General features: G+C 50.3%; 5 protein-coding genes across 5 annotated transcripts; 3 read left to right on the top strand and 2 right to left on the bottom strand.

The window, feature by feature from the left end:
* Positions 1–638: 638 nt before the first annotated feature.
* PpBr36_00867 (uncharacterized protein) lies at positions 639–2,111 on the top strand (the record flags this gene model as incomplete). The annotated part of the gene is made up of 5 exons (XM_029888056.1): positions 639–803; positions 895–1,131; positions 1,228–1,430; positions 1,531–1,758; positions 1,904–2,111. The coding sequence occupies 5 exons, from the start codon at positions 639–641 to the stop codon at positions 2,109–2,111; spliced, it is 1,041 nt and encodes a 346-aa protein (XP_029751368.1).
* A 1,131-nt stretch (positions 2,112–3,242) lies between these two features.
* Positions 3,243–3,764, top strand: PpBr36_00868 (uncharacterized protein; the record flags this gene model as incomplete). The annotated part of the gene is made up of 1 exon (XM_029888057.1): positions 3,243–3,764. The coding sequence occupies one exon, from the start codon at positions 3,243–3,245 to the stop codon at positions 3,762–3,764; it is 522 nt and encodes a 173-aa protein (XP_029751363.1).
* Positions 3,765–4,302: 538 nt separating this feature from the next.
* Positions 4,303–5,620, bottom strand: PpBr36_00869 (uncharacterized protein; the record flags this gene model as incomplete). Its single annotated transcript, XM_029888058.1, has 4 exons — positions 4,303–4,547; positions 4,617–5,222; positions 5,280–5,457; positions 5,552–5,620. 4 exons carry the CDS (start codon positions 5,618–5,620, stop codon positions 4,303–4,305), a joined length of 1,098 nt encoding a protein of 365 aa, XP_029751364.1.
* Positions 5,621–7,627: 2,007 nt separating this feature from the next.
* PpBr36_00870 (uncharacterized protein) lies at positions 7,628–8,077 on the top strand (the record flags this gene model as incomplete). The annotated part of the gene is made up of 1 exon (XM_029888059.1): positions 7,628–8,077. One exon carries the CDS (start codon positions 7,628–7,630, stop codon positions 8,075–8,077), a length of 450 nt encoding a protein of 149 aa, XP_029752468.1.
* Positions 8,078–11,644: 3,567 nt separating this feature from the next.
* PpBr36_00871 (uncharacterized protein) lies at positions 11,645–12,706 on the bottom strand (the record flags this gene model as incomplete). Its single annotated transcript, XM_029888060.1, has 1 exon — positions 11,645–12,706. One exon carries the CDS (start codon positions 12,704–12,706, stop codon positions 11,645–11,647), a length of 1,062 nt encoding a protein of 353 aa, XP_029752467.1.
* Between the last annotated feature and the right edge of the window lie 2,826 nt (positions 12,707–15,532).

Consider the following 15,532-nt stretch of genomic DNA (forward strand, 5'->3'; position numbering starts at 1 on the left):
TTTCTCCCCCCGGACCTGCGAATCTCAAGGAAAAAATAGGCTGACGGCGATATTTACTCGCGTCAGAAGATCAAAGAAAAAAGAAAGTTGGATAGAAGCTGGTAGCTACATTGTTCTTTAGGCCAGAGAGACTACTAAGCAACAATCACGATATTATCGTCATGTACCTGATAAGAACCTTGGCGAAAAGCTCCCGGTTCAATGTATTTCAAAAGCCGGATTGTTTTCGACCGCATGGTTCCGTCAACTTGCGGCTGTATGTTTATATCCGGAATAATATGCGTTCCCCTGTTGGGGAAGCCCCATGGACTCTTCTGATAGGCCAGCCAAGGGCGTTAATTGCCCCGATTTAAGATGTGCATGCTGTTGACGCCGGCAGTTGCTTTTCTTCTTCTTTTTTTTTCTATCTCGGCGGATGGAGTAAGCGACGAATCGGGTTGTCTTATGTTATTAAACCTGTTCCAGTAGTCGTCATGATGGCCCAACATATCCAAAGTCTTGAGACTGGAACCATAAATACAGACTCTTTCCCGCCTGTTTGGTTGCTCGTTCTCGTAGCGTTGCTGCTTGTAACATGACATTGCATTCGGCTATATCCTTCAGTAAAGGAAACGCCAGAGACACATAAAACTTACACAATGTTCTGGCTTGGGGCCCTCAGTCTAGCCACCGCCGTGCGCGGCCAGGCCTTTAGCTTCACCATGCTACGCTTCGGATGCTCCAAGGTGGTCATTGACCGCATCGACCCACTCGTAGACCCGGGTCAGATCCCATCGCCGCATCTGCATCAGGTTGTCGGAGGTGTAAGTGTTCCAAGACACAATACATGAACAAAAGAACAGCAGGCTATTAAAGCTCCAACGGCACTCTGACTCCCCCTCATCGGCCCTATAGAATGCATTCAACGCATCCATGCCGTACGAGGACATCTCCAACATCGCCAGCTGCACAACCTGCACATTCGATCAAGACTTTTCAAACTACTGGACCGCGAATCTGTACTTCAAGGCCCGCAACGGCAGCTACCACCGTGTGCCACAGATAGCCAATGAGGTTATCGGGGACGCCAATGGAGGCATCACCGTCTACTACACGGCTCCGGGTCCTAACACGGTCACTGCCTTTAAGCCGGTAAGTTTTCTTTTTTTTCCTCTTTTTTTCTTGCTGTGATGAAGAAAGAAGGGGGGATACAGCTGATTTGATTCATTCATTCATTCTGCGTCGCAGGGCTTCCGCATGCTGTCGGGAGACACCAACAGCCGCGAGTCCAAAGGCGAGGGCAAAAACATGCAGAGCTGCTTCCGCTGCTACACCGGACCCAACTTTGGCGGCAACATCTACTCGCCCTGCTTCGACCCCGTGCGAGACACCGAGGGCCTGCCCTCTACGCCATGCCCGGGTGGTATCAGGTCCAGTGTCATTTTTCCCATGTGAGCTCTTTTGGCATTTTTTTTTCTCTTCCTCTTCTCCTTTGACAGACATCTTACCTAGACGGAACCAATTTAACTAAAACCAAAATTATTTCTGTAGCTGCTGGGATGGAAAGAACCTCGACAGCCCGAACCACAAAGACCACGTTGCTCATCCCGTGGACGGACCGGCTTCTTTTGCTCTTGTGGATGGACAATGCCCCGAGTCGCACCCTGTCAAGATCCCTCAGGTTCACTACGAGATTGTCTGGGATACGACGCAGTTCAACGACGTATCCCAATGGCCAGAGGATGGCTCGCAGCCATTTGTGCTGAGCAACGGCGACAGGTGAGTTCCTTCTTCCTTGACCTTGATTTCTTCCATTGTAATAAAGAGGAAGAATCCATTCCCCCATATAAGCGTCACATTCATTTCAAATACTCGGCGGTCTCGCCCTGATTACCAAAAGAAACCAACTGACGCTTCTGCGTAGCACCGGGTTCGGGCAGCATGGAGACTACCTCTTCGGCTGGAAGGACGACAGCCTGCAGCACGCCATGGACAACCAGTGCTTTGGCCCGAGGTGTCAGGGCCTGACGACCCAGACCTTCCCGGTCGCGAACCAGTGCTCCGTCAAGCCCAGGGTGAGCGAGGACGTGGACGGTTGGATTGACTACCTGCCTGGCCAGGCGCCTGCGTGAGGTGGGCTGCTTCGAGTTCTTGGGTACCACATCTCAAGGCTGGTTCAGTGATCGGGAATCATTTATATCTCATTTTCCTGTCACTGTTAGTCCTTGGAAGCCAACAACGCTGGGGATGGGTCGCAGTTATTTTCCGACCATTCCTCTCTGTGCAACTCTTGTCAATTTCAGTTGGATTTCTACTCGATATATACAGGCCTCACACGCTTGTTATGCAACTTGTATCTTCTCTGTGATTCAGTGTCCAATAAAAAAAAGAATAATGAAAGACAACAGTTGACTATTACGAGCAGCTTGACGTTAGCACTCCTTAGAATTAAGCAACGTATGTATACCAGATGTAGTTGACAAATTTTCCAAAGCTTACCCTTATCCGATGTCCTGGCTCAGTAACAATTAGAGCAACGGGACGAACCGTCCCTGATTCGATCAGGCATTGATCTGATGGACACTGCATGCATCCTTTTGAATATGCGATGCTGTTATGAGTGGGGACGGCCATGATGCTATAGTTGACTAAAGGATACATCATACTACCAGAACAGCTTTTAGTAAACTTTTCTGGAAGACCTTCCAGATGAGGAAAGTAAATTTGTCCCATGTGGTGCTGAATGTTATATGCCAAGTTCGGTCCGCGGCGCTGCATATCCGCCTGGGCAGGGGCGGACCTGCAACATCAGACGTTAGTCACTGCCATGCATCCCTCTCCAGCACCCGCATATCCAAGGAAGCTAAATCGAAGAGCTGGGAACAAGATCGCGGCGAGGCTGACAGATTGTCGGATGCGGCTTTTTAAGATACGATGTCGACGCGGGGTGTCTGTAAGCAACGGCAAAAAGTTGACGTTGGCAATACCTTCAACCATGACCACCGAAGCAATATAAAACCCCACGAGCTCGCCTCAGTCGATACCAAGACTATCGTTTGTTTAGAGAGCAATCGAAACAAGCAGGCACTTGAGCTTTCTCTGAAAAAAAAGAACCCCCAATCGCAGTCCTTTCTTTCCCTCTCTCCCCTTTTCTTTTACTGCTAGACTTGAAACTCTCATCAGGCCAAAAGCAGCTCACTCGCTCAAATCAAACTCGAAACAAAAAGACCACAGCGACAAAAAAAACACAACCCCTCCCAACGATGAAGACCACAGCAGTCCTCGCGGCCGCCCTCGCGCTGGCCAGCGGGGCGGCAGCCACGACGCTCCCGCGACGGGACTTCCCGCCCGTGACGCCCGAGGAGAACAACTTCATCCTGGAGGGCATCATCGACGTGTTTGGGAACCGGCGGTTCGACAACATGGCGGCGCTGTTCACGACCGACGCCAACTACTTTGTCCTGGGCAACACGGAGCCCTTCTCGGGCGACCACAGCATCCCGGACACGGTGTCGCAGGCGCGCAAGGTGTTCAACGCCTTTCGGGACTACGACTTCACCGTCGTCTCGCGCACCGTCACGTCGGAGCGCGCCATCCTCGAGGCCACCGTCCGGGGCACGAGGCCCGACGTCGACGGCGAGCCCGTCTACAAGCAGACCGCCGTGCTGATCCTCAACACCGTCAGGGATCCCGTCGATGGCAGGGTCAGGATCAAGGTGCTCAGGGAGTACTTGGACCTGATTACGCTGCAAAACTTTGCAGAGGAGGTTGGCATGTTTGAGTAGGGCGATACTTTTTTCTTTCTTTCTTCTTCTTTTATATTTCATTTTCGGGGGCTGGATGAAAAAAAAAGATCAAGTGTACGCTACTGTTTTGCCTCGACGGTGGCTAAACCCGGGGCAACATGGCTTCTTGGGGTATTGGTTGGAGTTGGAGTTGGTTTCAAGCGAGCATAGCCTTTAGTGGCTCGGCGTACTTTGTGGTTTTTTGGGGTTTTTTTTCTCTCTTTTTGTTTATTGGAGGTAATCGCATCAATTTGGGTGCATATTCGGCAGGAGTTGTCTTGGGTAACGATATCTTTTTTTTCTTTTCTTTTTCTTTTTCTTTCCTACTGTTGATATTTCAACCTGGGAATTTTCGCTTTGGCACGTTCGTCAATTACAAACCTCTTTACAAGTCACATGCGGCATAATTTGGCCAGACAAAGTGCAGAAGGCTTGAGCCATGTTCCTGTTGTTCAACCACCTTTTCTAAATCTTTTTCTAAAGACTGCTGCTCAAGTTACTAGCAGTACTCGAACACCAAACCCCTCCTGTCCTGCTTCTACGGCAGGGTCTTGACCTTCTCGTGGAACAGCTTCTCCGCGCCAGCCCACACCGGGTCATTTTTCCAATCCTTCAACTTCAGGAGGTATGGCAACAAGTCGTTGCTGAACGACTCTGAAGCCTCCCTCGGGAGCAGACTCGGCAGGTGGTCGATGCTGATAACGCTCAATGGTGGGCCCTGGGTCAGGCCCTCAACGGGCACAGTGGGCTTGTCGAAAGTGGTGGCCACAGTGTACACGGGAACTAGCTCAATGTCAGAAAAACAGCACTATGCATGTGTTAGTCTAACAAAGATAACTTTTATCAACTTACCAGGGTTGAAGGGGTTGGTCGTGTCAGCCGAGCAGTCGTTGATGACAGAGAGCTTGCGGTCTGGCGTGTTCAGCGACTCCACGGTAACAAAGGGCGGGATCTGCTTGTTCAGGTAGATGCAGTTGACGAAGATGTCACTCTCAACAATCTCCTTGAACGGTCCACCAGGGGCGGTCTCCTCCATATCCCACTTGAGGATGTTCTCATCCGGAATGCCAGCCTTCTTGCACATGTCGACGGCACCACGGCCGCAGCGGCCCAGGGCACCAATGACAATGACGCGGGGCAGCCTGCCGGCCTTTTCCTTGCCACCAGCAAGAGCCTCCTTGATGTCGCTGACCAAGGCAGCCTCGTTAGGGCGGCTCTCGACGCTCGGCAGGGGCTCGCCGCTGTTGGTCAGCTGCCAGGCCCAGTTCTGAAGCGCCAGCGCGGCACCAGCGAAGCCGGCCCAGTATCCAAACGCAGCGACCCGACGGCCGTCATTCTCGAGGAACTCAATGTCAAGGAGCATTCCCTCGCCATCGTGATACCTTCGGAGGACCTTGTCCCAGCCTGCCTGGTTCTTGTAGCAGTGAGCGAACTGGATGTGTGTATGCTTCAGCGGAACTGCGAGACAGAGTCAGTAAACCATCTGGGCAACACATCCGGGTTTTGAGTACACACAGTCCTTCTCCTCCAACTCCTTCAGTCCAATGACAATGTGGTCCTTGGGAATCTGTTCCCAGCTGCCCTCGGGGACGAGAGTTGCGCCAACAGCCTCGAACTCGGCGTCGTCGAAGATGCGAACAGGACTGCGCTCAACATTGACGGTGTATCCGGCCTCAATCAAGGCCTTGGTGGTCTAGAAATACCATGAGTTGTGGTTAGTCACAACTATGACGCCCACTGGGTCGCTAGGGTAGAGCGGCATCGGCGCGCGCTTGCGCTTGTCTTACTGTTGGAGTCAGAGCAGACCGGTGCTCCAATGGCTTGGTCTCTGACCGCAAGTGCAGAATAGACGACATTGTGATGTGAACGACGAAATTCTGAGTCGAAAACCAGAAAATTTATTGGTTGCGCAGGCTCAATGACCAAATGTTCAATCTGATCTTTGACGTTTTCGGTGCGGTATCGCACCCTGGAAAAAGTAAATGCGGGGCAGCAGAGGAAATACTATCGCAAATGAACAGAAGAGTCCCTGAGTGACTCAGGACATATTCAGCGTTCCATTCTGATAGATTTGGTGGGGTCAAAAGGTAGTGACGCGAATGAAGCCCCACTGATGCCTTCTATCCATGCAAAGAGTCCTAAAAGCAAAAAGAATAGTCGACCACATTGGTGGATCGAACAAAAAGAATCGACAGCTGCAGGGTTCGAACCTGCGCGACCGAAGTCATAAGATATCTGAATTGATTGAATGATTCAAGTCTTACCCATTAACCACTCTGGCAAGCTGCCTGATGTTATTTGATGTTTTTTTGCTCCAGATTGTATGAATATATTCGTAAATTCAGGAGGAAACTGTATTTTCAAAGCTAGTGCGGGCTGCATGTTAGTCCCAATGGCCTCTTGCACACCTCAAGGGTAAAACTAACTAATGAGTCTATTGTGATGTTAATAACTTTGTACTTCCCTGCCTTCTATTGCCTGCTTCTTTCCCTACTGCCTCCTCATGTATGTATTTGCCTAACTACTTGCCTACCTACTTACATGCCTAGATGCCTACACTTTTCCTTGTATGCCTCCTTACAGGGTAGCCGCCTACCTCCTTCTGTATTTTCATCTTTATGAGAGATGGCGAGAATGAGCAGGGTAATTGTGGGATGTGTTTTTCTGTGAAAACTGGGTGCTTTCTCGAGCACGTGGCCATGCTGTGGGAGGGAGCCCAACAGCATTATAGTGGAGTGGACAGAATGAAACATGCGCGAAAATGCGTTCTGGCCGCGGTCAAGTCCAGACTTGAAGCACCTGACCGATGATTTTACTAACGTCGATATGTTAGAAAGCGATATGTATAACTTTTTTTTTACTACAAGGTAGGTTGTAGCGAACTGATCGGATATCTGAAAGCTGAACCCGGGACTTTGGGTTAGGATGCCCGGCCTTCGCGACCGTTGGGCGTAGCGGTCTTGTTCTTAGCACCGACCGTTTGCTGTGGACCAACAGCACGTGTATCGCTAAAAACTACTCTATACGCGTCGCAACAAACAAGTGCGTCATGAGGAATTGAAACCAGCGACGTGGTGCGCAAATATACAGTTAGGAGTGCCAATAGGCTCTGATGTTTTTTTTTCTATTCTATTCATTTACTTTCCACTTTTCCTTTTATCTTACGTTATCTACGATGATGAATTTGAGTTCAGTGGCCAGTTCAGGGCAGTTCATGGCCGCCACGGAGCAGCGCAACCGTAAAACCAAATGAAAAATCGCAAAGGTTCAAATCTTAAGCATCAAGCATCAAGCTCAAAGCTCACAAAGCATATCGAGCGGTGGTCTTGGCAGTTCGTCAATGGGCAAGAAAAGCCGAAGCGATAGGAGTCAACTGTCTCATGTTTCCAAAAGTCTGGAGATTGATGCCCCTTCGCAACCCATTTTCCAGAGCAGCAGGGGCCTGTATTTAGGCGCGATGAGACACGATCAGCCCCACGAAACCAAGCTGTCGGTCGATATCAAAGCAAGCAACATGGGGGAGCTTTGCTCTCCGGTTGGCGGCCTCTGGCGTGAAGAAGCTTTACCCGAATACAACATCACGCCTTAAAGGGAGACAAAAAAGTCCCGATCGCCGCGTCGTTCTTGTCGACGCTTGATGCTATTGACTTTTTAAACACGCGACACGATCACAACTATCATCATCAATCCATTAAGCATCAGAAACCCTCTGTCTTTCTCAGCTCCTGACCGCCAAAAAAATACACGTACCTTTGCCCGAGACAAATACATAACCGGGCCTTGTCTACAATTCTTTCCTCTCGCACTATATCCAACTAGCTGCCACCTACGCACCACTCTCTCCCACACATCCATCCGCCAACATGCTGTCCAATCGCCGGTCCACCATGATGGTCCCGCAGCAAACTGCGGCACAGATCCAGGCCGAGATGGCCGCCAGCGCAGAGCCCACAAACCTCCCTTCCAGCATGCTGACGGCGACGACGGAGACGCTACCGGGCTTCCGCATCAAGATGATCATGGGCGCGGTCAAGGGCTCCTCTGTACATGAGAGGCCCAAGCCGAGGAAGAACAGCACCGCGTCTGGGTTCCTGCGCAAGACGGTGTCGCAAGAAGCGCGCCACCTCACGCACGCCATCTACGACGCGCGCAACGAGGCCCAGGAGCGTATGGAGCTGTGCGCCGTCTCCATGGGCGCCAACGCCATCATTGGCGTCTCGTTTGACCAGAGCGAGCTGATGGGCTGCGTACAGTGCAGCGTCTGGGGCACCGCGGTGTTTGTCGAGAGGATAAGGGAAGACGACTCTGTCTGACAAACAGACTGGGATCGCGGAACCCCACAAAACGAAACGGAGCCAAGTTCAACGTCATTGTCCGGAACATGACGTGCGCCTTGTTCTTTGGTTACGAGCTGGGGCGTTGTTTAGCTGCTTCATCTTGGGTGCTTCTTCTCGAGCGGTGTGATGGATACGGTTTAATTGATTAACACTAATAATTTGCGCTCTGGCAAGCCGTTTGGAGGCAGGGCTCTGACGTCACTCATTTGAAGCTCCATGTTTCATAAGTTTCCTTTTTTTTTCAATGTCAAACTTCCGTCTGTTTAATTAATCTCTGCCCACGATCTGATACTACAGTATACCCACTGGCCTTCTCACCTTAAACCCCTGCCTTCTAGGGCTGTCAATTTCATATCTACCCCAGTCAAGCAAGAAACCATTTGTACCATACGGTATAACACCTTGTTGGCACTAGACTATGTGTTACTTTCATGGAGATGCCCCCTTTTACTGACTCTTCGCATCGCACTCCCTTCCTATATAAACTATCTAGGATATCCCGACCTTGTACTGAGTGGAACGCCCATGCATGCGCATAGATGCTCAGACAAAAAGTGCCTACTTTCAATATAATTAAATTAAATATAGGAACCAATCTTTCCATTCATCAACAGTGGCTCCAATGCCCGTACTTATATTCAGGTTTATGCAAGAGGTCCCGTTTATCTAGTTGGCACCAACCAGATTTTCAGGCGACCTCCGGAGGAGGTGATCGTGGCCATGCCGTTTATCTTCACTACGGGGTACTGAGTTGAAATGCTCTCTTGATTTAAAACATCCGGCAAAGTAGAGATAACGGGAGCGCTTGTACCTGCCTCTGTTAGCATTTGCCGGTATGAATGCCGAGCATAGTATCATGCAGTTGCGCCATGAAGGCCTTTCGGAGGCTGTGTTGGTCAGGACTAAGCATTGGAATCCAATGTGCCGACCTGACTAGTTATGCCAGGCCCAGCAGAGTGATTAACACTATCTATTACTCTTCATTCGTTCAGGGTTCAACCTTTGGGTGAAAGTACCTCGGGATGTATAATCTGTAATATTCTGTATGAATGTTTAATGTAACCCAACAGGTTGCGAAGAGGCTGACCGTTATTAGTGTAACAAAACAGGTTGGTCCTGTTGTGGAATATACAGCCTCACCACGCGCAGTGCGGTATACTCCAGCTATCATTCAATGTCTAGTAAATCTATCATGACCTCATTCTAAATTGAATTGATTCACCATCGCCCAGTTCTGTAAGTTTAGGTTTCGATAATAGGCAATCTTCCCCTTATCGTTTTCCCACCATCCCTCGCTCGCTGTTTAGCTGTCTGATATCATTTTATTAGTGTGTCATTCGCGATGAAGATAGGACCACAATACTCCATTGCCTAGTCTAGTACCGACTACAGTTTCTTCTGAAGCCAGCCCAGCAAGTCGGTAACATCTGAAATTATCAACCCCATCACTGGACCGATCAGACTCCAATCAATCGAACCAGTACGGCTTACCCCGTGCTCTAGACTGCCCGACCGGCTCTCTTCTTATCTTGTCCTTTATGCACACCTCTGATCCGCTATAGAAAATTCATGACCTGCTAAATCCGCTAGAGCATAGTCAGCAGCGAAGAGGTTCGGTCTTGGCATGCGCGGTCCGAATTGGGCAGGTTTTTGCCCAAGTCAGCCAAAGTCAGCCCAAGGCAGGATGTCCAGCGAGACTCCAGCGGACTGCAGCCCGCTTTTTCAACCATCTCCACCTCCTTGCATCGGCCGCGCGCGTCGCAAACGCCTAAAAACAAAAAGTCTGCCCTGGCTCAGCCGAGCTAAAAAGCCCATTTGCATCGGGCCTCACAAGGCGGGTAGTGTTGGGAATTGAATTTGCTCTGGGCATAAGAAATAAGTAAATAAAAAAAAAAAAATCATTGTTTTGTTTTATCCACAATGCCAGCTGGGCTGGCTGAAGGTCGTAATTTTTATACACTCATCTCAATTTGTCCACTACATCTCACCCAGAGGCTATCAGCCCCGTCGTATCTGAGCCTCAAAAGCCAAGACTATCACAGACTGCAAAGCCACATATTACCAAGGCCTCTGGACCAATCTTCGTAATGGTGGAGACACAGGAAAGAAGACGAATAGCACAGATAGATGCACGTGAATACAACACAGTCAACTGTAACTTGTGGAGTAGTTTGCATTCAAGGCGTTCTAGATTTCCAAAAACCCCCCATTAACATGCCTACCTTACGTGACCTTTCAATCCACCCGCTCGTCCGGTGCTTTTTTTTTTTTGTCGTAAAAAAACATCCCCCACCCTCAAAAGAGGAAAAAAAAAGTAAAGGACAAGAAAGAAAAATCTCACCCCCGCGCCCCCCCCGGGCCCTGCATCGCTCGCCCTATCAACTCGGACGACGGCGTCGAACTCTCACGCCTCGGGAATAACCCCATTCTTTGAGCATCGTCGCTCTAAACCCTCCAAGCCCCGTCCTATCCCCATTGTTTTATTTCCCATCCCCTTTCTCACCCGCAAATCTGTCGCGCTTGGCAAGCCAGAGCTAAGGCAGCGTCGCTCTTGAAGACCGGTGAGCCTGGAACTAGGGGTGTCTTCTGCCTAAAACGCTTCCTCGTGACCCCCGCGTGCTGCAAGGCGAAGGAGCCCGTGGCATGAACTTGTGGGTTTTTTTAGGAATTTATTTTTTTTTCTCCCCTAGTTTCTCGATCCTTGGGGCTTGTTCGTCCAGTACCGCCTGGTTGGGTTGGCTGGTTCGGATTGATGAGAAAAACCACCCCAACACATGCACATGAGATGACGGATAATAATGACAGCTTACCGTCGCCCATGACTGATGAGCAGCAGTTGCATGAGCACAATGACAGCAACACGGAAACGAACCTCCGCTTGCATATACGTACTAAGACAGTTGGGACGGTTCGAGTAAAAGAAAAATTAAAAATCCTAAAAAGCATGCGGGGAACTTTGAACTTTGTAGAAGCGGTCAACCGCGTTGATGTCATTTTCTTTCTATGTTGAAGACGCTGCGCTCGCAACCAGAGTTTACTGGTGGTATATCCTCCTGTGGGCATTACAAGTGAAAGTGCAGGCTGCTAGAAGAGGAGAAGCAAATTGAATGAAGTAGAGCAGAATCGTTGGAAAGCAAACACCATACATCCTAAACATGCTCCATGCTATGAGACTGAATCACGCCAGTGATCCTTCTCGGTCATTAGTATCTGGCCCAATCAAGGTATACCTCCAAGATGCAAAACAATAAAAGCAAATGCAACCCAAGCCAAACAAGAAAAGCCAAAAACTCCTATACCTGTCTGAAACCCACATATCCCAAACGAGCACCGTCGTTTACCATCCCAAAAACTAGGAACAAAGGGGAAAAATAAGGAAAATAAGGAAAGAAAACATCACATAAGGAATGAATAAGCGCAGTTGATGAATTTTTGCACCAGGAATAAAACAATAAACGCTCCACCAACGCCTCGCTTTGCTTTTTGTTGCATGGAAAAGAGAAAAGTTTGATAACAAAAGACAAGTATGCAATGGACGAGTGCTCAGCGAGACTGGAAAGCGGCGGCGAGGCGGCCAAGGATGTGCGGCCTCTTTTGCTCAGAGGGGACAGACTGGTTCTCCTCCGACGCGCAGTAGACGTAGGATTGATCGTCCCTCTCGGGGGTGGTCGCACGGCTCGACAAAGAGCTAGCGGGGCTCTGGCCAGCCGAGTAGGTGAGGCTGGGCGCATATGGCGATGCGCTGCGCGAGCTGCCAGACGATATCGAGCTGCTGGCCGAACGACCTCCGGTGCGAGACGAGGCGGAAGATGCAGGAGAGCTGCCACGCGAGCTCGTAGAGTGCGAGGGAGAGGTATCGCGGGCACGGGTGCGGGCAGCGACCTCCTCCTTCTGTAGATACTCGAGGCGGATACGCTCCTCGTACTTGCGACGCTGGCGGCGGGCGAAGCGGTCGGCAACGTCACGGCGGATAGGCTCAAGGAAAACATCAAACTCGCGGTAGAGATCCTTCTCCTCGATCCTCAAATCCCAGCCGAGCAGGCAGAGTAGCTGCCTCTCCATCTCGTTGACCTCTGCAGTGCGGAATGAGAAATCGGCAACGACGCCGCTGCCGTCATTGGAGATGACAGGTACATATGTGTACCTGGCCCAGTGCTTGTTCTTGGGAGAGCTGTCGTTGAGGTATTTGGCGGCCAGGATCAAGGTGGCCAGGAAGATGCGGTGCGGAGTGCTACGGCGGCCAGTAGCGTGAGGCTGCAGACGAGCCTTGAGCCGGGTGAGGTAGACCAGGGAAGACATCAAAGTGGGGACCTGGACGTTGGAACAGACAACCAAGCGAGTGATGAACTCCTTGAGGGTCGGCATAGGACCCTCGTCAGAGTCTGTGGGCTCGTTCTTCTTGGGGCTATCGCATGCAATGACCTCGCTGGTCCTCATGGCCAGGTACTCGATCATGGGTTCGGTAACAGCATTGTAAACAAACGTCTCAAGAGCAGCGGCGTTGAGCTCCTCCCGGCTCAGCTGCGGTAGTGTCGTCGAGTCCATCTTGCTGTATGTGTGGGAGTAGGTCGAGCTGGGCATTGCGGACAGGTATGATGTGGACATGTCGATCGATAAACGAATGGAGGTAGTCGACCTTGCAATGAACTCTTTGTGAAAGGAAAGATCTAGACAAAGAAAGGAAGGGGAGGTTATAGTATATGAATCAAAGTAGTCTTGGCCCCCTGTACAGAACGCTTTGTTTGGCTTAAACGAGGGGTGCGGCGAAGTTCATGTGCTCTGGGTTTGTTGCAGGGGAAAAGGGGGTGAGAGGGGTGTGCACGGGGGACTCGACAGGGGTAGAGGGCGTGTACACAAACAAGATCAGGCCGACAAGGGTCGGATGTTGGATGGGTGGGGACTAGGGTGGGAGGGGGGGTGGGTAGTGTGGTGCAAAAAAAAAAAAAAAGACAGCGGAACAAAGGGCTTGTTTTGCCCAGCACGAAATAGGCAAGTTTGAATGGACAAGCGATCGTCAGTTGGCGACTCAAGGGACCACGAGGCTAAGCCTAGAGCGGTGCCTGACTTTTGGGTTGGGAATTGATTAGTGTCGTGATAAAGCAGACCAGCGTCGGCAGATGGACTGGACAACTGTGGCTTGGGTCTGGGTTGAGCAGCAGCTCCAGGGCGCCCGACTTAATCTAAGTTATTGCAATCTGCTGCACTGAACGGAGGCTGGCTCTTGCTGTCTTGTAGCAGACAGAACAAGTCAAATTATCAATGACGAGATGCTGGGGGTCTTGGCAGACTACCTGTACTATACTCGGTTTTGAGTGAATTGGAATGCACCTATATGTACGATTGGGCGTGGCTTGGTGCTCTGGATGTGGCAGCAAGGATTTTGCCGAAAGTCAATTGTCTCTCTGGCACTTGTTCTCGGGGTTGACGCTATGGTGGCAGATTTTTTGACGTGGTCGAGACGGCCGGATGCGGGTGTGGCTGAGCGACGGTCGGATTGGTTCGGATCGAGCGATTGCAGGTGGTGGACAAAGTTGAAGCAGAAGAAGAAGCCAACTATTGTTCAAAAAGTAATTTGGCTGGTGAAAATTTGTGATGATGATGCAGCAGAACAAACGGTATTGTCTTGGGCTAAGGAATGCCGCTCTTTTGTCTTCGGCATCAACCTCTTCACCAGAGGCAATCGTAGTAAGAAGCTGTCAATATCCGGGGTAGTCGCGTAGTGTACCCTATGCCACTAAGATTGGACAGTCAGCCAACAAGCCCAGGCTCCAGGGGCCAGGGGCGGACAAGGCAAGGTGCGTAGCGTGGCTTGCGCTGGTAGGATTTGTCTGGTTGGCTACGGTGGGGCCGATTTCTGGGGGGCTTGCTGGTACAGTGTAATAGAAAAACGCACCCTGCGATACAGCAAACTCAACTTGCTTACGATGGTGATAGCCAGCTCAGAGACTCGATTGACGCAATTGAGGATTTGATCCTGGCGAACGGACGGACACCAATATCCGAATGTTGCTTTGCTTACACCACGAGTTGAGTTACTGTGCTGTTCTTTGCCAGACCGAAGCTTGCCGGAGCTGTTGTCTGTTCTTTGTTCTTTTCTTTTTCCCTTGCTGACAGTGGACGGCGGTTACACTTCAGCGGAGTGCCCACAAATAGTGTTTTTTTTAACCTGTTCTGCTTGTTTTGTAATTTGTTTTGCGGACTTGAAATTGTTAGAGCAAGCCTCTAAACATCTAAAGTTGAAAAGGTTCCGGTAAGGTTTTGCTTACCAGTACTGTAGCTAACTCTGCGACGAGTTCTGATCCCTCGTTGAGCTGCTAGGCAGTCAAACACGAGGCAGTGCAAGGCGCTTGTCACTAAGCCAAGTATGGAGCAAAAAAAAACGCCGAATCGTAGTAAAAGTAAACAAAGTCCAGAAAAAGAGGCCTTTCTGCCTGCAAAACTGCCTGCCAAGCTTCTGAACAGTACACAAAAAACAGGCCTGCTACCGAGTGTTGCTCTGCCGTTTCTAGAATCTTTGCTTCGCTCGCAAGCCTTGGCGCTTGATGAAATGATTGTTTTCGGCTTTGTTCTGTGGCTGGGTGCGCTTATAAGCCAGCAAAGTCGTACCCTTGCAAGGGGTGAAAAGGACGGTAACAGCGAAGAAAATAGCTTCAAGTCTCGGACTGTCAGCTCATAAAGGGATTGTGGTAAAATTAGTGTTAAAGGAAGGCTCTCCAGGAGATGAGCTGGTGGAATCGCTAGATCGATAGATCGAGGCTATTCAAGAGGGAGTAAAATCAAACAAGCAAGCGCCGGGCTTTTTTTTTTGTTCTGGGTTCGCGGAACCAAAGAGAAGGGATGCGTCTGCAATTCGAATGCTTGGAGATTCAATTCATTCCGCCAAACTAGGACGATATGATCGATCAACGAATGTCAAAGGGAACTAAATCACCTCGTGGGCAAGAGGCGATCCCTCGATGTTTATTCCGCCGAGAGTACGATTGTCCAAAGATTTTCGCCATGCACGCGCGCTGAATCGTCACTTCCCACTTGGTGATATTTCTCTACGTTTTTTGTTTGGCGCCGACCAGTCAAATCCTTCGCCGTTTGGCGTTTGCCGCGACAGCAGACGCACAGCCCGGTCCTGCCAGTCATTAAATCAGGTAGTCTACAAGTCTATAGGCTGAGAGGGACCTGGCACAAGATTATCAAAATCCATCTGTGGCTCCTGATTGAATGGTGGTCAAGGCTTGTACTTCTATTTTGCCACGGGTAAGCATGGGTGGCGAGCTGTCAAACCAACAAAAATAACTGGCTGGAGATGCGATACCGCCAAAGAATTTGTTGTCTTCAATCCACCGCTCGCCCCAGGCCGGTGGCCAGCGATTGGCAGGAACGCCTGCAGAGGTCGACAGATGAAACAAACGAAAAAGTGGGGGCATACCTCCCGCT

The sequence above is a fragment of the Pyricularia pennisetigena genome, chromosome 2 (assembly GCF_004337985.1).
Source record: "Pyricularia pennisetigena strain Br36 chromosome 2, whole genome shotgun sequence".
NCBI lineage: Eukaryota > Fungi > Ascomycota > Sordariomycetes > Magnaporthales > Pyriculariaceae > Pyricularia > Pyricularia pennisetigena.